General features: G+C 30.8%; 1 protein-coding gene across 1 annotated transcript; it reads left to right on the top strand.

Moving 5' to 3' along the window:
• The first annotated feature begins 1040 nt into the window (after positions 1-1040).
• Positions 1041-6315, top strand: LOC106123322 (cytochrome P450 4c3-like). Its single transcript, XM_013319574.1, has 10 exons — positions 1041-1514; positions 2906-3015; positions 3143-3236; positions 3384-3569; positions 3667-3736; positions 3883-4009; positions 4302-4514; positions 4774-5017; positions 5193-5360; positions 5700-6315. The coding sequence occupies exons 1-10, from the start codon at positions 1352-1354 to the stop codon at positions 5867-5869; spliced, it is 1545 nt and encodes a 514-aa protein (XP_013175028.1). The 5' UTR covers positions 1041-1351; the 3' UTR covers positions 5870-6315.
• The last annotated feature ends 13772 nt before the right edge of the window (positions 6316-20087 follow it).

Raw genomic sequence — 20087 nt, 5'->3', positions numbered from 1 at the left:
GTGATTCTATTTAAATCCCTTTAAAAAAACAGATTTTAAAATAAGTTATTAAACATTTATTTCCGCATTGGCAACAAATAATTGCATAAATGCATGTATCACGTATAACAAAATACTATTATTTGGTTTTAAATTCGTTTAAGATTAAGATGAAAAGGGGTAAGACAAAATGCATTCGTCGATATTGATGCCCAACAATCACATGATTTATCGAAAGTTATTGTCAGTACTATATATTTTGAAGTTCGCTATGGAATCGCCTCGAAGCGAATGCACGTTGTCTTACCCCTTATAGTTACCCCCTAGAACTTATTTACGTTTAGATGTTAAACATATGATAGTGTTCATTTGTTTCTTTTTGTTCTTTTATTTCTTTACACGTGCGCTAATGCAATCGTTTGGTTGTTGGCTGTCTGTAATTACGCCATTTATAATTTAATTTTGCAATCACATTTCATAAATGGGGGCAATATAAGAATAATATTGCATTTGACTGACGACTGAGGAGCAGTATACAAGACGCTATTTTCCTCCTTCTTCACAGAAGGATTAGATTGATATATAATACATACACTAAGAAACATTTTCTATGAATACATTATTATTTCAATTATCTTCGTAAGCAAATATATTTTTTAATATAAATAAGTTAATTAAAAATTACATGACCATTCTCTAATACTGGTCGTATAGGTAAGTCTAATAAAGTGAAGAAAGCTAAACAGACTTCATTTTGATGGGTAACTTAAAAACTACTAATCAGTTTTTATGTGTAAAAATTAGTAAGATTATTAAAAAGGGACCTACCAGCACGCACTACTTCTTGATTAAAATAATCTAAATCGGGGCATACGGTATGAGAATCGCCTTCTTTTTGTAGTCGGTTAATAATTAGATTAAGCTAAACAATTCCGCTTAAACGCAGGCGTAAAGTATGACGTATATTGAATCAGTAGATTTTCCAACTTGAAGGAAACCTAAGCTTGAAATGCTTTAAATATCGAACGCTTTCAAACTGTGAAATCAGTTGTGATTCCATCTCTACATTGATTGGTAGTGCCTCTTAAATAATTTGTATGTATACAAGTGCGCAAAAAATATTGTAAAGGATTTTTTTCTAATACGATTATGTTTATTAACGAAGTGTCGTCAAAGGATTCTGAAAAATCTTTGGTCGATTAACTAACATAATCCGATAAGAAAATCGATAGAGTCAAATTATAAATTGAAAATTATATAGTTATAACCATAATAAATCTATACCACTCGAAGGATAGACAGTGATTAAGATATAAATACGTATTTATTACGTTTGATTTTTAGCATATTTTGATTACCAGTGGCAATAAAAATGATTGTCGCCGTTTTGCTTGTTGTGTTAGTTTTGGTGTTAGTTATTCTACACGATGTATTGAAGAAGAAATCCCAAAGATGGAAACTCCTGAGCAAGTTTCCTGGCAACCCACCTTTGCCACTCATTGGCAACGTCTTAGAAATTGGATTTGATGCTGATGGTAAGCATATTTATTACAATTCAAATTAATACGGCTAGTAACATCATAGTATAAGTGTCCGGAGTTTAACCCCAAGTATCAAGATTCGAAACCTCACTATTTTCTTCAATATTTGTTAATATTTGCTTTAATATGAATGATAAAAAGTAAAACATCTCATAGGGTTTTCTTATTATGGTTACGAAAAAATTTTGATTTTTTTTGTACAGCTCTATGAAACTCAGAGTTTACTTAAGCTCATGATATTTTGTTTCAAACATAATATTCAAATTAATTGCGTAGGACGTGTGCAATGCATGCAACGTCATGCATAATAAGGGTTTTTTTTAACTGAAATTCCAAGGTCAACGTGACATTTACAATATTATCTCTCTTTAAATAGAAATCATAGGTAACCGGCGTATTTCTTTAAATTTAAATACTAGCTGTCGCCCACGACGCCGTCCGCGTGAAATTAAAAAAATACTTAATTAGTAGTCTTTGTGTTCTTCCAGACTATGTTCTATATCTATGCCAAATTTCAGCGTGATCCGTTCAGCCGTTCTGGAGATACCTTTTAACAAATATCCAAACATTCACATTTATATTAGTAAATTATCTCTAATAATAACCGAAATATAAAATGTTTGCAAATCTTGTTACCGCGTCAGTTATGTGTACTGATTGAGGATTAGGTAAGATTAGATAAGTGCTTTGTTTTATTCTGCTAATTGATAACGCTGTAAATTATCGTTCGTCGACTGTTTCATAGTAATAACTTACTCCTACTATCTGCCGTCTTTTAATCGAACAGCTGTAATGTTTTCAATTATCTAGTCAGTTTCCGGAGTCTTTTCATAATCGTATTACTATAAAGATATTTAGCAGAGACAAGGTTAATGATATTGATCATTAAAATTAATTATATGACAAAGAGTAGGCATATAAGTAGACAGGCCAAATAACTGATGAAGTCAAAAAGATCCGAGATTAAATCTAATAGGAGAAATATTCAAAATCATAAGATTAAACTTACTGGAAATCATCCGTATCCAAGTGAATATATTTCATGTGTGTTCTCACTTATGTTTTGATATGCAATATCGTCAACTTAGACAATTGTTTGCGTAAAATCGTATATCAGTCATTACAGGCTATTTAGGGTACGCACGGCCCGCAAAAGATTTAACTTTGCTTTGTATGATTTTACATAGCGCTGTGTCCATCATCCGTGCCAACCGCATGGCACAACGGCACAACCGCACGGCACAAAGCAAATCCGATTAATCCGTGCGGGCGAAGCGTCCGGCGCGGGCCAATGGACCCGTATCCTTAAACCTCATCATACTTATTGCTAAGAATAATATAAATCTAATTATTCTTATAAAAACTAATGTCAACAATATTTACAGAGGCATCGACCAGGTTAATGGAAATGTGGACGAAACATGGAAAAACTAATTTCCGTTTAACTGTGGGAAGCGAAGAATGGGTGCTTCTGTCTGAACCTGATGATGTTGGAGTAAGTCATTAAATATACTTAAATAAACTTATCTGATTTGCCTTTAAGGTCTAGAAAAGTCGACTGGAGGAAAAATGCCAGGAGTCATAAGAAACTTATAACAAAAATATTATTTTTTATTTTTTAGACACTTTTAAGCAGTCCTACAGAATTGTCGAAACCATTGGAACGCAACGTAGCAATGATGCCATTTTTTGGTAATTCAGTATCAACCTCGGAAGGTATGTTATTCCTATTATATACTATGTACTATGTACCTATTTACTTGATCAATGACTTTTTATTACATAAAATAAGTAAATACAGTATATTTGAATATAATGTGATAAAACTCAATTTAACAGAGGATTGTGTATATTTGCCAACAGGAGAAAGATGGCGATCCACAAGAAAACTAATGAATCCAAGTTTTCAATATAAAACTCTCGAAAAAAGAGTATCAGATGTCAATGAATATTGTGAAAATCTCTATAATATATTTGACAAATATTCAGGCAGATCAAGTGTTGATGTATATCGTTATTTACGACCTTACATGTTTGATTTATTGTGCAGTAAGTATTTAAAAGTATAATGATGATAATTACCATAACAATTATTTCAACTAACAAGTTAAAAATGTCAACATTAAATATTTTTATTTTCTTTCAGATTCACTTATGGGTGTTAATTTTTATATGCTTGATGACCTTGAACATCCATATTTAGATGCCAGTAGTAAGTAAGTACTTTTTGCACGAATTACCTCATGATTATACCACGATAATTTTACGATTAAAAGATTTTTAATTAAATACTTATCTAAACGGAAAATGGGATCAGTGAATTGCGCAATTTCCATCATCTCAACTCAAAGTTTTGTTACAGAATTGTCAGTATCATTACGGAGAACTATTTTTCATACTGGAGAAATATCCGACCACTTTTCGTCTTATCACCGGTCTATAAGGAAATGATGTCAGTAATTAAGATTATCAGAAATCAAAGCACGGAGGTAACAACATTTAAAATATTATTAAAATAATAATGTACATCCGCACTGAGTGGCTCTGAGAGGACATGTGCAGGTGGCATCGCGATGTTTTCCTTCACCGAAAGAATATCGGGTAAATCTACATATGTTAATCGAAAAACACATTGGTACATGGCGAGATTCGAACCCAGGACCTGCACATTGCAAGTCAAGTCCTTAACCCCTGAACCACTGACGCTAACGACGTCGAAGTAGAATAAACTAAGTAAAAAATCCATGAATCAATTAATTCAACAATTAATTTAATTTGCAGATAATCAAAGAAAGAAGAAATATATTACAAAGGTTCATTGAAGACACGAAAAATAATAATAAAAATGTTAATATTGACATTGATAAATTAATTGGTGAAAAGTTGTCGGATGATGCTTGTCTTTTGGATAAATTCATTCTCAGTAAGTCCATTAACGGGGACTCTATACCTGATGATGTAATCAATGAGGAAATAACCCTTGTAGCGTTTACGGTAAGTTTTGTTTAATTTAAAGCCTAAATTCAGCTTCTGCGATTCGTTATATTTAAACCGTTAAAAGCCTGATGGTTAAGGGTATAGATTTCCGATCACGCTTTCATGGGTTCGAATCCTGCCATTCGACTATCGTCGAAAACGATATCCTAGCCCAAGTATAGGGCTTAGTTGGAATGGTACAACCAATATTAGTAAATTGACAAAAAAATCGGCTACTATTTTATAAAAAAAAGTTAAAATGTACATTAAATTTCAGGGTCATTATACAACAACGATGACAATGAGTCATACGCTTTATTTCTTGGCAAAATATCCAGAGATCCAGCAAAGGGTATATGAAGAACAACTCTCTGTCTTCAACAATGACATTACTAAGAAGCCGACTAATAACGATTTAACAGAAATGAAGTATCTGGAAGCAGTTATCAAAGAGAGTATTAGAGCGGTGCCTACTGTTACGAAGATTGGAAGACAACTTAAAAGTGATCTTCATTTCAAAGGTAATATTACGAATTACATACTACAATTACAATTACTTAATGCTAAAATAAATGATTGATCAGACTAAATAATTACAATCTTACTAACACCATGAACGTTTTATCAAATCGAATATGTTTTAAAGAACTAAACGTAGTTTAAGGGATCATTTAAAACATAATGCCTTATTTCCAGATGGTCGAACTGCGCCAGCAGGAACTTCAGTGTTAATATTTTTCGATGCACTATATTCGAACCCCAAAGTGTTCCCGGAACCAGAAAAATTCAAGCCAGAAAGATTCTTAAGCAACATGCATCAGTTTGCATTTACACCGTTCAGTGCTGGACCAAGAAATTGCATTGGTAATTATACATTCCAATATAACATAGGAGCTGTCGCCCGCGCCGAATTATAAACAGACGATGTTCTACATCTATGCCAAATTTCAGCGAAATCCATTAAGCCGTTCCAGAGATACCATGAAACAAACATTTATCCATCCATCCATCTATCTAAACGTTCGCATTTATAATATTAGTAAGACTATTCTGTAGCCGTTAACTCCCGTGCCATTTGTGAATATTGTCGTTCCTTTCATTTTTTTTTTAACATAAGAGAGAGAACAAAAATATTTTAAAGCCAGTAAATTTATTTACATATAGCGTGAACAACAGTGTGATTAACAATTTTTATTTATTTAGGTTTCCGGTACGCTTGGGTGGCGATGAAGGCAACCCTATCAAATATATTGAGAAGATACGAAATCCTTCCCGGCGAGCCTGGTACGGAACCGCAATTTAAATACAGAATAATAACGGAATCCGTAAATGGTATCCAACTTAGGTTAAAGAAAAGAGACGAATATATTTAAGGTTTTATCATAAGTATTTAATGTTAGATTTAATTTACTATTTATTAACATTAAATGTTTGCATTTAATTTTGTATACGATTGTTTCATATACTGTACTAAATTGAAGCAGATATAAATCAAACATTGGAAGTATTAGGCATTTTACGAAATGTATAATAATATTGATTAATTTATGTGATTTTGGTCTCATGATAAGCAAAGTCACCTTATAAGTAACAAACAACTAGGCAAATATTAAGTTACTATTTATCTAGATGTGTACAAAGTTTAGTATACAACTTACAGTTCTTAATAATATATATGAATGCATAGATGTTACTACTTAACTCCAAAACGGATCTGGACTAAATATAGCTTGGACTTAGTTGTTAGACTCGGGCAAGGTCGCGGGCGATAGCTAGTGTGTATGTAATGCAAGGAATAGATATAAAAAGGAGGAGATGTAGACATGTAATAATTTATTCTTATTTATCTTTACCGTGGAACTATCTTAAAGTAATAATTTAAATTAATAATCAATTAAAGGTCTGTGCTATAGGTTATATGAAATATGAGAAATTAAAAAAAAATACATTTTGCTTTTACTTACACTTTGGTGATTTTTTTTTCTTCAATCCCATTTTATATCCTATCCTAATTATTTTAGACAGTAAAATAAAGAAGGCACATATCTGCGAAGAAATTCAAAGATATGTGTGAAATCAACCAACTCGCAGTGGGCCAGCGAGGTTGACTGACCTGATCACCCCTACTGGTAGGCTCCGAGCGCCTCATTGAGGACAGTAAGCTTATGATGAAAATAAAAAATAAAGGTCCAAAAAGGTCCTACAAATATTAAAAATAATATATAAATAACATTATACTTTAATGAAACTTTTTGCTGACAAAATAATATTCGACATTAATTTTAGCATTAAGCAATTCGGGTAGAGGTAGTGAGAAATAATTTTGTTAATATCAAGGAAAAGAAATGGGATTGTTTTGTTCGTATATTCCGCCGTAGAGAATACAATGGGGCTTAATAAGGCGCCAAGTTACGAATGTAACTGCGGGAAACGACTGAGCAGGTAAGCTTTCTTAATTCAAAGCACGCATGCAGTGCGCTAGTCTTACCTAACTGAGTACAAATAAGGTCACTAGTATTCCAGAATCGTGCCATTACACGGGAAATAGATTCTGGCATCAGTTTTCAGAATATACGCCCGATGATGCAGTAATTACACAAAACGATCTCCACTATTACAAAAAAAAATGCATATGTTAATTCCTTCAGCTCATTTTATAAATTCATCATCAGTTCACTATACGTACAACAGAGGGGTCGGAGCCTACCCTAAATCAAGGGTGACTAGGCCATAGTGAGCTGATGATGAATTTATAAAAAAAAATTGAATTACAAATTAACATTTACGAGAATTTCCAGAATTTTCTTAAGAACTGTTACACATTTTTTTCATTTTAATTTAAAACTTTTTACTTGGACAATAACATTCATTATATTATTTACACGTTCGATGTTATTTTAACATTGGCATTGCAAAACGTATAAAAATGTTTACAATTACGAATAAAATTGTGAACGAGTTTAAAAAACGAATATACCGTGAACGCATAATATACCAAGGGAACAAAAACTTAAAGCTTTTTAGTGGCAAAGAACCATTTTATTTCAGTATCCGAGTAAATATCAAAAACGACAGTCATGGATATATTAAAAGTTGAAATGCAAAAGTCGATATGCGCAGAAAGACGTTAGTTCTATTTTATTTTTCTATACACAAAGTTTCCAAGTGGAGGTCGTTACGCGAGAAAAGTTTCACCATCGAACTTTTATAACTAACGTTATTTTCCAATTGGACCCCACATTTAAAGAAAAAGCCTGCTAGTTCTTTTATAGTTTATATTCGGGATTATATCAAAGTCTTACAAAGAAAAGGTACCAAAGAAAATTCATATTATTAGAGTAATTAGAACTAGAAATATTGACGTAGAGCAATGACTCAATACTGAATTAACTACGTTATGGTCTGATAAAAAAAATTACAGCTGACTTAATTACAGCTTTACAAATACCACAACCTCACGAAGAACGTCTTATTAAATATTAAAGATAAAGACATAAACTATTTGAGGGTTGTTATTGAAATTGTTCTATTTTCAAAATAGTTCCAACTTTAATAACAGTCCGACTATGATGGCCAAACTTTACTCCGCTAGTGTCATTGACTTGCAAACTTGGCCAATAGTGAAATCAACTGACATAACGTAAGGTCCTTAACAGTATTTGGGCTTTACAGCCTATTTATCAAATATTATTAAAAAATAAAACAATCACTTTTTAATGAAATTAACTAATTTTAGACGAAATTTTAATATATGAAAGGGAATACAAGATTCTGTATTGCGAGTCCGTCTGGCACTGAGAAAAGTGTTGACTTCCGCAAGCCTTTCACAAATGGATGATGAAAAAGAATTCGAAAGTACTCTGTTAATTATTATCAAAGTTTATTTCAGGTTACAATTTAAGACAATACAACTAACATAGCAATTAGTACACTAAGAACAATAAACAAGAAATTAAATAGAGATTTTCGTTCGCAATGGCGCTCGTGATATAAGGTTCAAATAATAGAATATTTTACATGAATTAACATTCATCAAAATTTCTTCACGAAACCTTATTTAGATTTTGACTAGAAACAAAAGATATGTTTTTGAATACGCAATAGAATTAACCAACTCGTATTGGTTTTTAGGTCACTGGGTAATCCTATTGTGGCGTGAACTTACACGTCAGTTGTTCCTAAAAGTTAGAGAGCACAATACAAATAAAAGGTCGCTTCCCAATGGAACTTAACTCTACAAAACAATTTATTTTAAAACAAGAAAAAAAAACTTTCAAATTGTTAACAACACAACATTTCATGTGGGGTGATTCAGCAATTCACTGTAAAAAAAACAGTTAGCCTTGTAGCTATTTTATTCCAATTTATTATTATTCAAAGTTAACATCTTTATAAAATGTTTGTATACTTTCATATACAAATATAAATTCAGTTCTCACCTATCATGAATAATTCTTAAGCTGAAGATTCAATTTCCGAACAATAGGATTGCATTAGCATATAAAAGATTCATATATTTCCACGCGGATCTGTCATTTTTGTCCCTATTTTTTTTTACCCACTGCAAGAATCACAAAGATTAATCTTAGTAATATAATAAACGCAAAAGTTTAGTTGGATGGATGGATGTTTGTTACAAGGTATCTCGGGAATGGCTCAACGGATCTTGATGAAATTTTGCACAGATGCAGAACTCAGTCTAGAATACTACTTATTATGCTTCTTTTAATTCCATGAGGACCGAGTCGTGGACGACAGCATTATGATACATGATATAATTAATGGATAAGAAACTCATAATTTGTAAAGCTAATAAATTTAATTAGAAATCTGAATTGTAGCGTAACTCTTTTTTTTAACAATACTCTCACTATTTAAAAATTTCATGAGCACACAAGTGAGCCCACTCGGGAAATTACTATCCAAACGCCTTGCCTTGTGCTTCGAATCAATTCCCGTATTAGTATCTTATCTGGATATTTTATAAAGCAAAGCGATTTAGAAATATTAGAATTTTATCACTTAACATTTTAGCTTTAAAAAATAATAACAATATGCCTCTTTTGAAATCAGAACGCAATTGACGCTTATTTTTTTTGAAATATTTATTCTGATTTAAATAAAATCGTATTTGAATTATATATATTTTACACAATGGATTTAATATAGGAAATATTTAAATAGTGCTAGTAATTAACACTTGATATTTTCCGTTGATGGTTTAATTAAAAAATGACATATCCAATTAAGATAATATGTAACACAGAAGGCATTTGGCTATCTTCAATAATTTAACTTTAATGACAAATTAATTTTTTGGTACATAATCATAGAAGTTAATTTTTACATTCAACAGTAACTGATAGTATAAAGAATTCTTATCAAAACCAATTCGGTTAATAAAGTCACCGTGGGTTTCTGAGATCCAAATCCAGGTTTAAAACGTTTGTTATATCTCTGTTTTCTCAAAGATATTGACAGGGACGACGATATATTTTACACAGATATTTTAGTTTCAGAGAAAGTTGGTTAGTCGAATAATTAAAAAAAATGTACGAATGTATTTAATTTACCAGAGAGAGATTTAGAAAATTTCAAGTAAGGAACGCCCAATACACATCTATTGATTTAACAGCATATAATTGGCAATCTTTCTGACATAAATAGCAAAGTAGAGAAGCGAATTAACAAAATAAGAGTTAAAATGAATAACGAGCTCTCCAAGTTGCAGAGTTTGTTCCTGGTCATTGTGCGCTCCGAGTGCTTTACGAATGCCCTGCAAAAACTTTTTTATATTTTTTTTCTATCCTTTAAGAAACCTATATTTACGAATAGAAATTCTTTGCTTTTTAGTGATGCTAATGCGACAATTTTAGTTACCGAAGAGCGTTTTTTCCATATTTTATTCAGATGTGTTAGAGAGTTAATTTGGGTTCAATTTAGATTTGGTACTAAATTTTAATGAGGAAATTATTGTAAACAGAATATTTACAACCTATGGGATAACTGATTAAATTAAAGTGTTTTTACTAAGTAATTATAATGTTCATTAATCTTTTGCTAGATAAATACTACTTGATAGTATATGGATCAATTTTAATATATACGAACTCTATAAGAATTTGCAAGCAAATGAAAGGGAAAGGCACATGAATTTTCATGATCTGCTTTTTAGAGAATCTCTTGAATATGTATATTGAGCGCCTGCTTTATAAAACGACAATTTATGCATATTTATTAGAATTATAAGTAAACATTATTGTATTAAAGGTTAAATAAAGTTAACATTATTTGGCCTTTTAAACGAAAGACCAACTGAAAAAAAAAACGAAAGAACAAATGAAAGATAGTAGGCAGTATTACTTTGAAAAATACTTTTTAAATAAATCGAGATAATAAGAATTCATATAATAAAGATACTCTAAAGGGGAGTTCCCGTAATTTATAACCATTGGAGTCGGAAGTCAGATAAGGTTATCAACATTACGCATTTTACTTGCACCGATACATATGTATAAATGCAACTATGTACATACTATGGTATTCCCCTGTCATTAGGTAAATAAGAAAAGATGACTCATATATTTGTTTTATTACACATATATATAATTTTTGTAAGATCAAAAGTATAATTATTTTTATGTTATTATAAAATAACTGACGCACGCGACTTCGTCTGCGCGTAATTAAAAAACAACGAATTAGTAGTATGATCTATTTTAATGACAAATTTCAGAAAAATAAATGCAGCCAAAGATACCTTCATAAAAACATCCATCCATCTAAACCTTCGCATTTATAATATTAGTAAGTTAATGTTCTTCAATATCTAACACTTAAAAATTTTGAAGATTATTTTACTTGTTAAAAATGTTTTTATAAATATTTTAAACGCAAACATCTACCAGGCTTGCGCGGGGCGATCAAACTTGGTGAGTTGCTAACTTAATTAATTACACTGCGTCGTGCGCCGGCTTCGTAAACTGCCATCCGCCTTGACATAGTAAATACAAGCAATATACCAATACATCATGTTCCGAATATTCGATTACCTCTTTACTAAAAAAAGCCAACTAGTAAATAGGCAGTAGTATCAATACTAAAGTAATTACATATAAGTATTTTCAGAACAGTTTAAATTTATTGATCCTGACATAAATTTGGAACACCCCTTGCCTCTCTCTTTGCATTAAACCCAAGGAATATTTGTTCTTTTTTATACATTTATTAATATATTTAATTTGGCCTTGTTTTTGTGCATGCAGAGTATGCAACATCAATTTCGCAATAAGGGATAGTTATCTCCCGAAATAAAGTTAACCAAAATTTCCGACATCAAACTTCTCAACAAAATTCTCGCGGAACTTTAGAAATGTTTAGAAATAAAACTTACTGATTTAACTATCACTTGAAAACGTCGTATTAAAACTAAAACCGTGAAATATGTAAATGTGTTCAGTTACCTACTTTTGAATATTTTCGAGATACCTAGAACACAACGCCTTATAAAACATGCAAATTTGAACGGGGATTGATTCAAAGCACAAAGGAGGCAAACAAACTGTCTTTAGGAGAGCGGTGAGATTTCGGCAATAATTTCCCGAGAGGCAATACCTTTATCTTGCCAAACTGAATACATTACGATACACGTGCACAAGTTTTACTCGAATCAGAATAAAGTTACAAAAGTAATTCGATTGTTTGTAAACATTCATAAAAGTAATAAGAAACTCTCGAAAAAATTTAGCAATATTCTGTCGCTATCTAATAACAATTCTCGAAATTTACTAACTTATATTAGGTACACTACCGGTAGAAACAAATCTTGAAGTTTATAATCTGTCGTATTGGTAATTTGTTTCCTTACAAAAAGTATGGCATATGAGTCATAATGCCTAATTTAAATTACTTTGACAAAACTTTTTTTTTTCATTATTTCAATAAAAACACTTTTTGCGTAGAATAATATTTTATTCTCACTATTGCTGTAAGGTTGAGGATAATCATAAAAAATATTTTATTAGACAATCTGAGATAAGGTGCAGTATATGGAGGCGATAAATAACAAGGAAAATGTCGCTGTCTATCCTTTCCACGGAATATCTAAAACAATCATTTTCGCGCTACATCTGTCTTGCGTCATTTCCTTTTTATTGAGGTTCGGCGTTTTGTGAGTACCGTTGATAAAAAATTTATCTATTGATTAATTAATTATGATTTTTTTTTTAATATTTATTTTGTTTAGGAATTGCTAAATAATAGTCAATGACGTGACGGTTCTTATAAAAACATGCATAAAGGATTTCACTTAAGTTTTGACAGCGGCTGTTGGTTCTCTTACTAATGCTTTAGTATGAGAAATCTATTACAATACTTTTTTTTGTTAATTTGCCAATTTTTCTGGTACCATTCTAACTAAGCTCTATGCTGGTTTACGACAATAGTCGAATGGCAGGATTCGAACCCCCAACCTCATGACCGGAAATCGTACCTTTAAATATTGGGCTATTGACGCTTTAATTATGTCACTAATATGACTCTGACAGTATCTACTTTAGGAAAAAACCAACAGATGTTCAATATAGCTGTATATATATTTTAATCTATTTAAGACATAATTGGAAGGGGAATAAGCGGCCTGTTTCCGTGTCGACAATATCAACTAAGATACGCGTCAATCGAATAATTTACCTATCCGTCTATCGTAATGCAATAAGCTGGTAATAGGATTACTACAACTATAACTGAGAATTACCCAGTTTGTCGTTACGAGACAAAATCAATAATGTATTCATGTCGTGAAACAAGCGCTGGGAGAATTACGTGATCAATTTGTCATTTGTCCTATTACAACGCGAATAATTATGAAAAACATGTTTAACAACACTTTTAATTAAATTAATTAATAATTATACCTGATACACTTATCTATAAACATAGATTCTTGTATAATTACGTCAATAAGCTAATTTGATTATTTAAGGAAACAATAAAAATACAAAAAAATAAGGACAACATGAAAAGCACCTGTAAATATATAACCTTTCTATCGTCAAATTTCACTGCTGAGACATATTTTCGAAAAGTGTTGTTGTCCTTCTTTTTTCCTTTAAATGATCAGAGATAACAATATCTTCTCTACTGTCAGCAGTGGAAACTCATACTAATTTAGATAAATTTAACGTATCATTCCTAGAAAGCAATTTTGAAAAGGCCCGTCTAGTATTTTAACCTTTGATTAAATATTACTTAATATAGAAATACTTTAATTGTGATAGAACTTATTAAATACCTTTGTAGAACTAACAGCAATTCATTAAAAAACGTTTAAAGGGATTTAAGTGAACTTTCGTTTACAACAGAAATTAATTATATTAAATTCAATTAATTGCAAAACACTTCTTATTAATGAATATTTTGACTTATGGTCGGTGGCTCAGGAGTGTCGGTAGCTCAGTGGTCAAGCACTTGACTTGCAATCTGCAGGTCCTGGGTTCGAATCCCGCCATGTACCAATGTGTTTTTGATTTCCGATTTACATATGTACATTTTATACGACGTTCTTACGGTGAAGGAAAACATCGTGATGCAACCTGCACATATCTGAGAAGAAATTCAAAGATATGTGTCAAGTCAACCAACCCGCACTGGGCCAGCGTGGTTGACTATGGCCTAATCACCGTCAACTTAGGGTAAGCTCCGAGCCCCCCTCGGTGGGGACGTATAGTGAGCTGATGATGATGATGATGATGATGATTTTGCTACAATATTTTCTACTTTAATGAAGTAGTATCAACCTATCCTTTTACATTTGTGGAATAAAATCTGAAGACAAAATATTTGTTCTATCGGCTTCAATATGCGTTTATAAAACCTGGACTTCTAAAAATACTCGCGAGCATCGTACAAATTTAATTACATTCTGATTTTTTTTTTGCATATAGAGCGTAGCTATCTATAACTACAAATAAACACAGACGGCACGGACGAAAACGAGAATTGAATCGCCAATAAATTTTGTAAATATTGAGTTGAAAGTAATAATGTGTCCGTGTGGAATTAAAAAAAAAACTTAATAAATAGCCTATGTGTTCTTACAGACTATGATATCTATACCAAATTTCAGCGAGATCCATGCAGCCGTTCTGGAGATACCGTCTTGCAAATGTCCACCCATTCATCTAAAAATTCGCATTTAACATATAAATATCACATTGAATCCTTTCTATAGTCCTTTGAAGTTACGCAGGCAAACGTTTTGTCTAAATTATTATGTAAATAAATTGTTTTATAAAACCGGGGTTGCCTTTTTTATGCAAATAATATGCAAACTTTTTCCACACACGAACACTTTGATCTGTTACGTTAATTTTAAAATGTATTTCTTTCATTTGATACTTTATTGATTTTGCGAGGCTCATAAATTTTCTAATATTTTTTTTCAAATTCGTTGGTACTCGTCTACACGTGGAAGGCTTTCTAAAATAAAGAGAACAAGATATGCGTTTATAAAACCTTGGCTTCTAAAAATACTCGCGAGTATCGTACAAATTAAATTACATTCAGATTTTTTTTGCATATAGAGCGTAGCTATCTATAACTTCAAATAAACACAGACGGCACGGACGAAAACGAGAATTGAATCGCCAATAAATTTTGTAAATATTGAGTTGAAAGTAATAATCAAATAAGCAAGGGTCGAGAGAGTACGTGAGCCGTATCGATTTGGTCCTAACAAGCGAATCAGGCATGGACGATGTTCCGCATTTTCATCTTATTTGTTCACATTGGCGTGCTTCCAAACGAGATTGCTTTTAATTATTAATTTGCGTTACAACAGCAAAGAGAACTTTGCAATTTAAAAGGTCTCACTAAACCGACGTAAACAATAAGAAACCTCAAGCCGGAGAAGATTCCTCGCATAAGGAGAATAAAATTTTAATAAGTTACAGTAAAATATTCTTCTTGTGATGTTCAAAGACTAGCTATCGCCTGCGAATCCGTTCGCATGGAATTAAAAAAAACCTTAATAAACAGCCTATGTGTTCTTCCCGACTATGATCTACATCAATACCAAATTTCAGCGAAATCCATGCAGTCGTTCTGGAGATACCTTCTAACAAATTTCCCATGCATTCTCCTAAATATTCACATTTATAATATTAATCAGAAGTAAGATTGGTGATAAATAAAAGTTTAACTACAATATAGTTTAGTAAACCTTCTATCTAACCTTCTATCTCTCTTATTCCTTTAATAATAAAATTTTTCTTCTTATCTAGAATTGCAAATTGCGAATTGTTGATTTTAAAGTTGGCTAAAAAATTTTAAGCTACAATCAAAATTCTTTCAGTATTTTATGTTTATAACAATCCGTCTTTATTATTCATTTCTATAACGTTCTCGTTAAGATGAAATTGGTATAAAAATACAAACAATTTTCTAAGAAATTATTTAGCAAATCGGTCGAACAGGTAAACATTGACAATTCCAAACACGCTCGCGGCTCGCCGGCAACATGGGGCTCATCGATTGCCTTATTAGCTTCAAAGTAAATTGACTTAGTTGTAAAAACGTACGATCAACTATAATTGAAAAGAAGAAACTAAGGATTAGTTGTTAAATTTTAAAAGTTCATTTATCTTTTAAAATAAAGTTGGTTAATAAAACTATAGCGACCGTATATTTGTAATGCACTGGTTGTCAAAAAGCTTATAACCATTTAATCTCCTCTAATCTAATGTTAAGAATAAAAATTTTAATACTAAAAATGATCTAAACTGACGATAAACAAAAAAACTAAATAAGGGAGACTTAATATTTATTTTGCATGCACCACGGATGGTGAATTATACAGGATCGTCATGATGATTTTTGATAATGGAAAAAATAATTTAAAAACGGCTTTAATGGAATTTATTTAAACTCATTTGAGGATTCAAGTATTTATATCGAACAAGAAAATCCAATCTAAGTGGAGTGCACAGCAACAGGCGGAAAGTTAAAAAAAAACTTTAAAAACTTGAAAGGCTTCTGTTTGCTAACTCAATAAAATGTACTAAACATATGACATAGTAAAAAAGACATGAGAAAATAAAGAAATCGATAAAAATATTTAAAACAAAATTCTGTCTGCAATGATTTTAATTATAATTATAGATCAATCAGTAGCAAGTCTTCAATATACATGTATAGCCTAACCAAGAATATAAAAATTCTAGTTTGGGAGAGACTCAATCGGCTTCACGTATCACTTTCTAGTGTGCACTATAAAATTTATTCTATTTTTATATTTCAAGCCAGACATTTCGTTAATAATCTTAATCAATAATTAATTTCTATTTTAGTTAGTAAATTGCACAAAATACTAGAAGAAACAAACTTGGGCGGTATTACACTTGACAGTTAAACAAAGAGCAAACGGTGGCGCAGCTGCACTGATCTCTTGTAATTTCGAATGCTATTCTTGAAACGTTATCGTTGAATATGGACTGATTAATTTCTACTATATTTATTTAAAAATACAACGAGTAAAACAACGGACAAGCAACGGAACAACATTGACAAAAAGACGCCTGTACACCAAAAATAGCAATGTTTACAAACCTTTTTCTTGCAGTATATTTGTAATATGTAATGAAAATTATCAAAGGTCGTAAATAAAGCAGAACTTAATATAATACAACTATATTTAACAGATAAAAGTAAGAACTAAAATTCAACTAATTAATAAATTTATCTAAAATTTGCTTACATGTAATTAAATTAATTCAAATAACATTGGTTTATAAGTTTATTACGACGTGTCACATTGGATTAAATATTCATAACGTGAAACAAGCGCTAAGAGACCGACGTGCTCGATTTGTCCGACATCCTGTAAGAATATAGAAGAGGATTATCACTTTTCAAATGACTTATGAATTAAGAAACATCGCAATGTCAAAGATGTAAAGCAGTAAAGAATAGAATAAACAAGTAGAGTTAATATGAAATGATTATCATTAGAAAAAAAATACAACTTTTATATTCTGCTATTTATTTTGTGCTAATTCTGCCGGTATGTGTATATTGTATAGAAAGTAGCTTAAGAAGGAAGGATTAGATAAAGTTCCCTTTAAGTTTTCCAGCGTAAGAATAAGAATATTGATGTTATCTCAGTTCTTTAAAAGAATATAAGGATGGGACAATATCTGTTGCCGCGGTGAAAAAATGAAAGCTGAACTTGATACAGAATTTATAACAAAATTGTACGCATCATATACGTGTCGTAACGATATTTTTCACTATTAATTTATGTTTATTCCTAATCCTTTAAACTGTGTTTGCGAAAATATATTTTTGTATAAACGTTTTTAATTGTGGTTTAATTTACAATTCGTTTAAATACCTACTCATTAAATTCTGATTTTTTAGTTTAATATCGTTTGTAATTAACTCTATTTTCATACTCTTATGTTCTATTTTTTATTGTTTATGCACCAATACTTTATACATGTTGTGTTTGTCTGTAAGTGAAATTACGTGTTTCCTGAAATCTTTTGTAATAGTGCATAAAATGTATGTAAGAACACATGTACTTTTGTTGACGAGAACCAAATAAATAAATAAACTGTATTATTCGTACGGAGGAGAATAAAAATGTATGAAATAAACGTATCAAAACAGAAGACACAGTGCATAGTTTGTTCACCGGCTTTATTCAGGCAGACGCCATGAAGTCTTTAAGCCTATAATATGTGTTTCTCAGAAACCTAGCAGTTAGAGAAGAATAGCACGTTAGTCAGACATTACAAAACCCACAATCTTGACTGACTGTGGGTTTTGTATGGTGTTTTTTGCAGTTATTATGTACCACGTTACATAATTATTATTTCAAATACCGTTACATATGTAGCAAACAGTACAATCTCACTTATATTATAAATGTGAATGTTTAGATGGATGGAGGAATGGATATATGGATGTTTATTTGAAAGTATATCCAGAACTAAAGACGTCTACTTACATGGCTATTTCTATAATTCCGCGCTGACGGAGTTGCGGGCGATAACTAGTTTACTTATAAATCAATAACAATAAAAGAAAAAGGTTACATAATTATAAACTTCTTTTAGTGAAAAACAAAAAAAAAACTATTAACGTCTCGTACTTGGAACATACGAATATAATTTATATCTACTAGTTCTGTTATGTGGTAAAACAATAAAGAAAAAAATCAATATCATATTAAAGTTCCTTTATATGGTAATACTGAATAAGTCTTCGGGGAAATTATTGCCAAATCTCGGCAGCACTGCAGTATATAAAACAATTCCTTTTATTCTATTACATTTCAAATCAATTCCGATAACTTATGTACATACATAATGTATGTTCTATGACACAAAATAATATTAGTAAGATATATTAGGATTTTTTCGCAATGAAATATCATGACATATTTTAACTGTGTTTAAATAATATTTTGTATGTATTTTTACAAAAAATGTTCAAACAAAAATATATTAAAATAACTTTTAAAGAATTATATTGTAGATAAAGCCTAAAACAAATTGTAACTTTATCTTTATGGTTGTTTAAATAACTTACTTCATATTCCAGATAATAGAACTTCTAAAATTTTCTATTGTAAGAGGCAAAAACTTATACCTTAAAGCTACATTTATTATACAAATTTTGTTCTGATTTAGTTTGTTACGGTCGAACATTTTTATGTAGTCTGGGAGTTAGGTATATTTTTTACCTTGAATCAAACCAAAAACCAATTTTTAACAGTCTCACAGTTTAATAAATTTCTAAAGAGCAATGTGTGTCAAAGATTTACGTTACTATCAAACTTATAAAGATTATTCCTTAAATAGTTTTATTCAATTAAATTAGTATTCTTCTAATATCTTTCATCGCTCTTAAGATGTTTGTCAAACAATAAAACCTCCCACAAAGTTTATGAATTACAAACACATTGCCGATACACGTACTACGTCAGAAAACAAATACCGTTTTGAAAACAAACGCTACGATACTCGCTTTTATGATCAATGCTTATTAAATAAGAAAACAGACGTAATTTCTATTCAATTTGAGTTTTCGTATCTTAATTTTTTTCATATTTAAAGTCCCGAATCTACAGAAAAACTTTGGCTATATGTGAGTTGACCCAAATCTTATTAATATTATAAATGCGGATGTTTATATGGATGTTTCTTTGAAAGTATATCCAAAATTACTGCATCGATGTCGCTGAAATTTGGCATAGCTAATTCAGATTTTTTTCAATTCCACGCACCGGAGTCGCGGGCAACAGCTAGCTTTAATAATTCTCTAATATTCTCAGGTAATTTTTTACGTTTTTTGAATTTGTTACTTCATTTATCTCTTTTATTTTCTCTCGGTTATTCCCTTAATTTACTGAATGATTGTTGAATAAATCTATAGTTTACAAATATTTACATCAAAGTTTATAAATAAATAAAATAAAATTATTTAATAAAATAATTTACAATTAAATAGCGTGAAATAATTCATTCAATTAATTTGTATGTCTTAATACATCGTTATAGGTATCAAGTTGGTACATATTTTATAAAC

Source organism: Papilio xuthus, unplaced genomic scaffold (genome assembly GCF_000836235.2).
Source record: "Papilio xuthus unplaced genomic scaffold, Pxut_1.1 DF826115.1, whole genome shotgun sequence".
In the NCBI taxonomy this organism is placed as follows: Eukaryota; Metazoa; Arthropoda; class Insecta; order Lepidoptera; family Papilionidae; genus Papilio; species Papilio xuthus.
Note: the sequence above shows the minus strand (reverse complement) of the source record. Positions and strands in the feature narration are given on the sequence as shown.

Coding starts and splice junctions, on each gene's coding strand:
- LOC106123322 (XM_013319574.1), top strand. CDS start 1,352: ATGATTGTCGCCGTTTTGCTTGTTGTGTTAGTTTTGGTGTTAGTTATT. Junction 1,515..2,905: donor AATTGGATTTGATGCTGATG/GTAAGCATATTT, acceptor CAATATTTACAG/AGGCATCGACCAGGTTAATG. Junction 5,018..5,192: donor AAGTGATCTTCATTTCAAAG/GTAATATTACGA, acceptor CCTTATTTCCAG/ATGGTCGAACTGCGCCAGCA.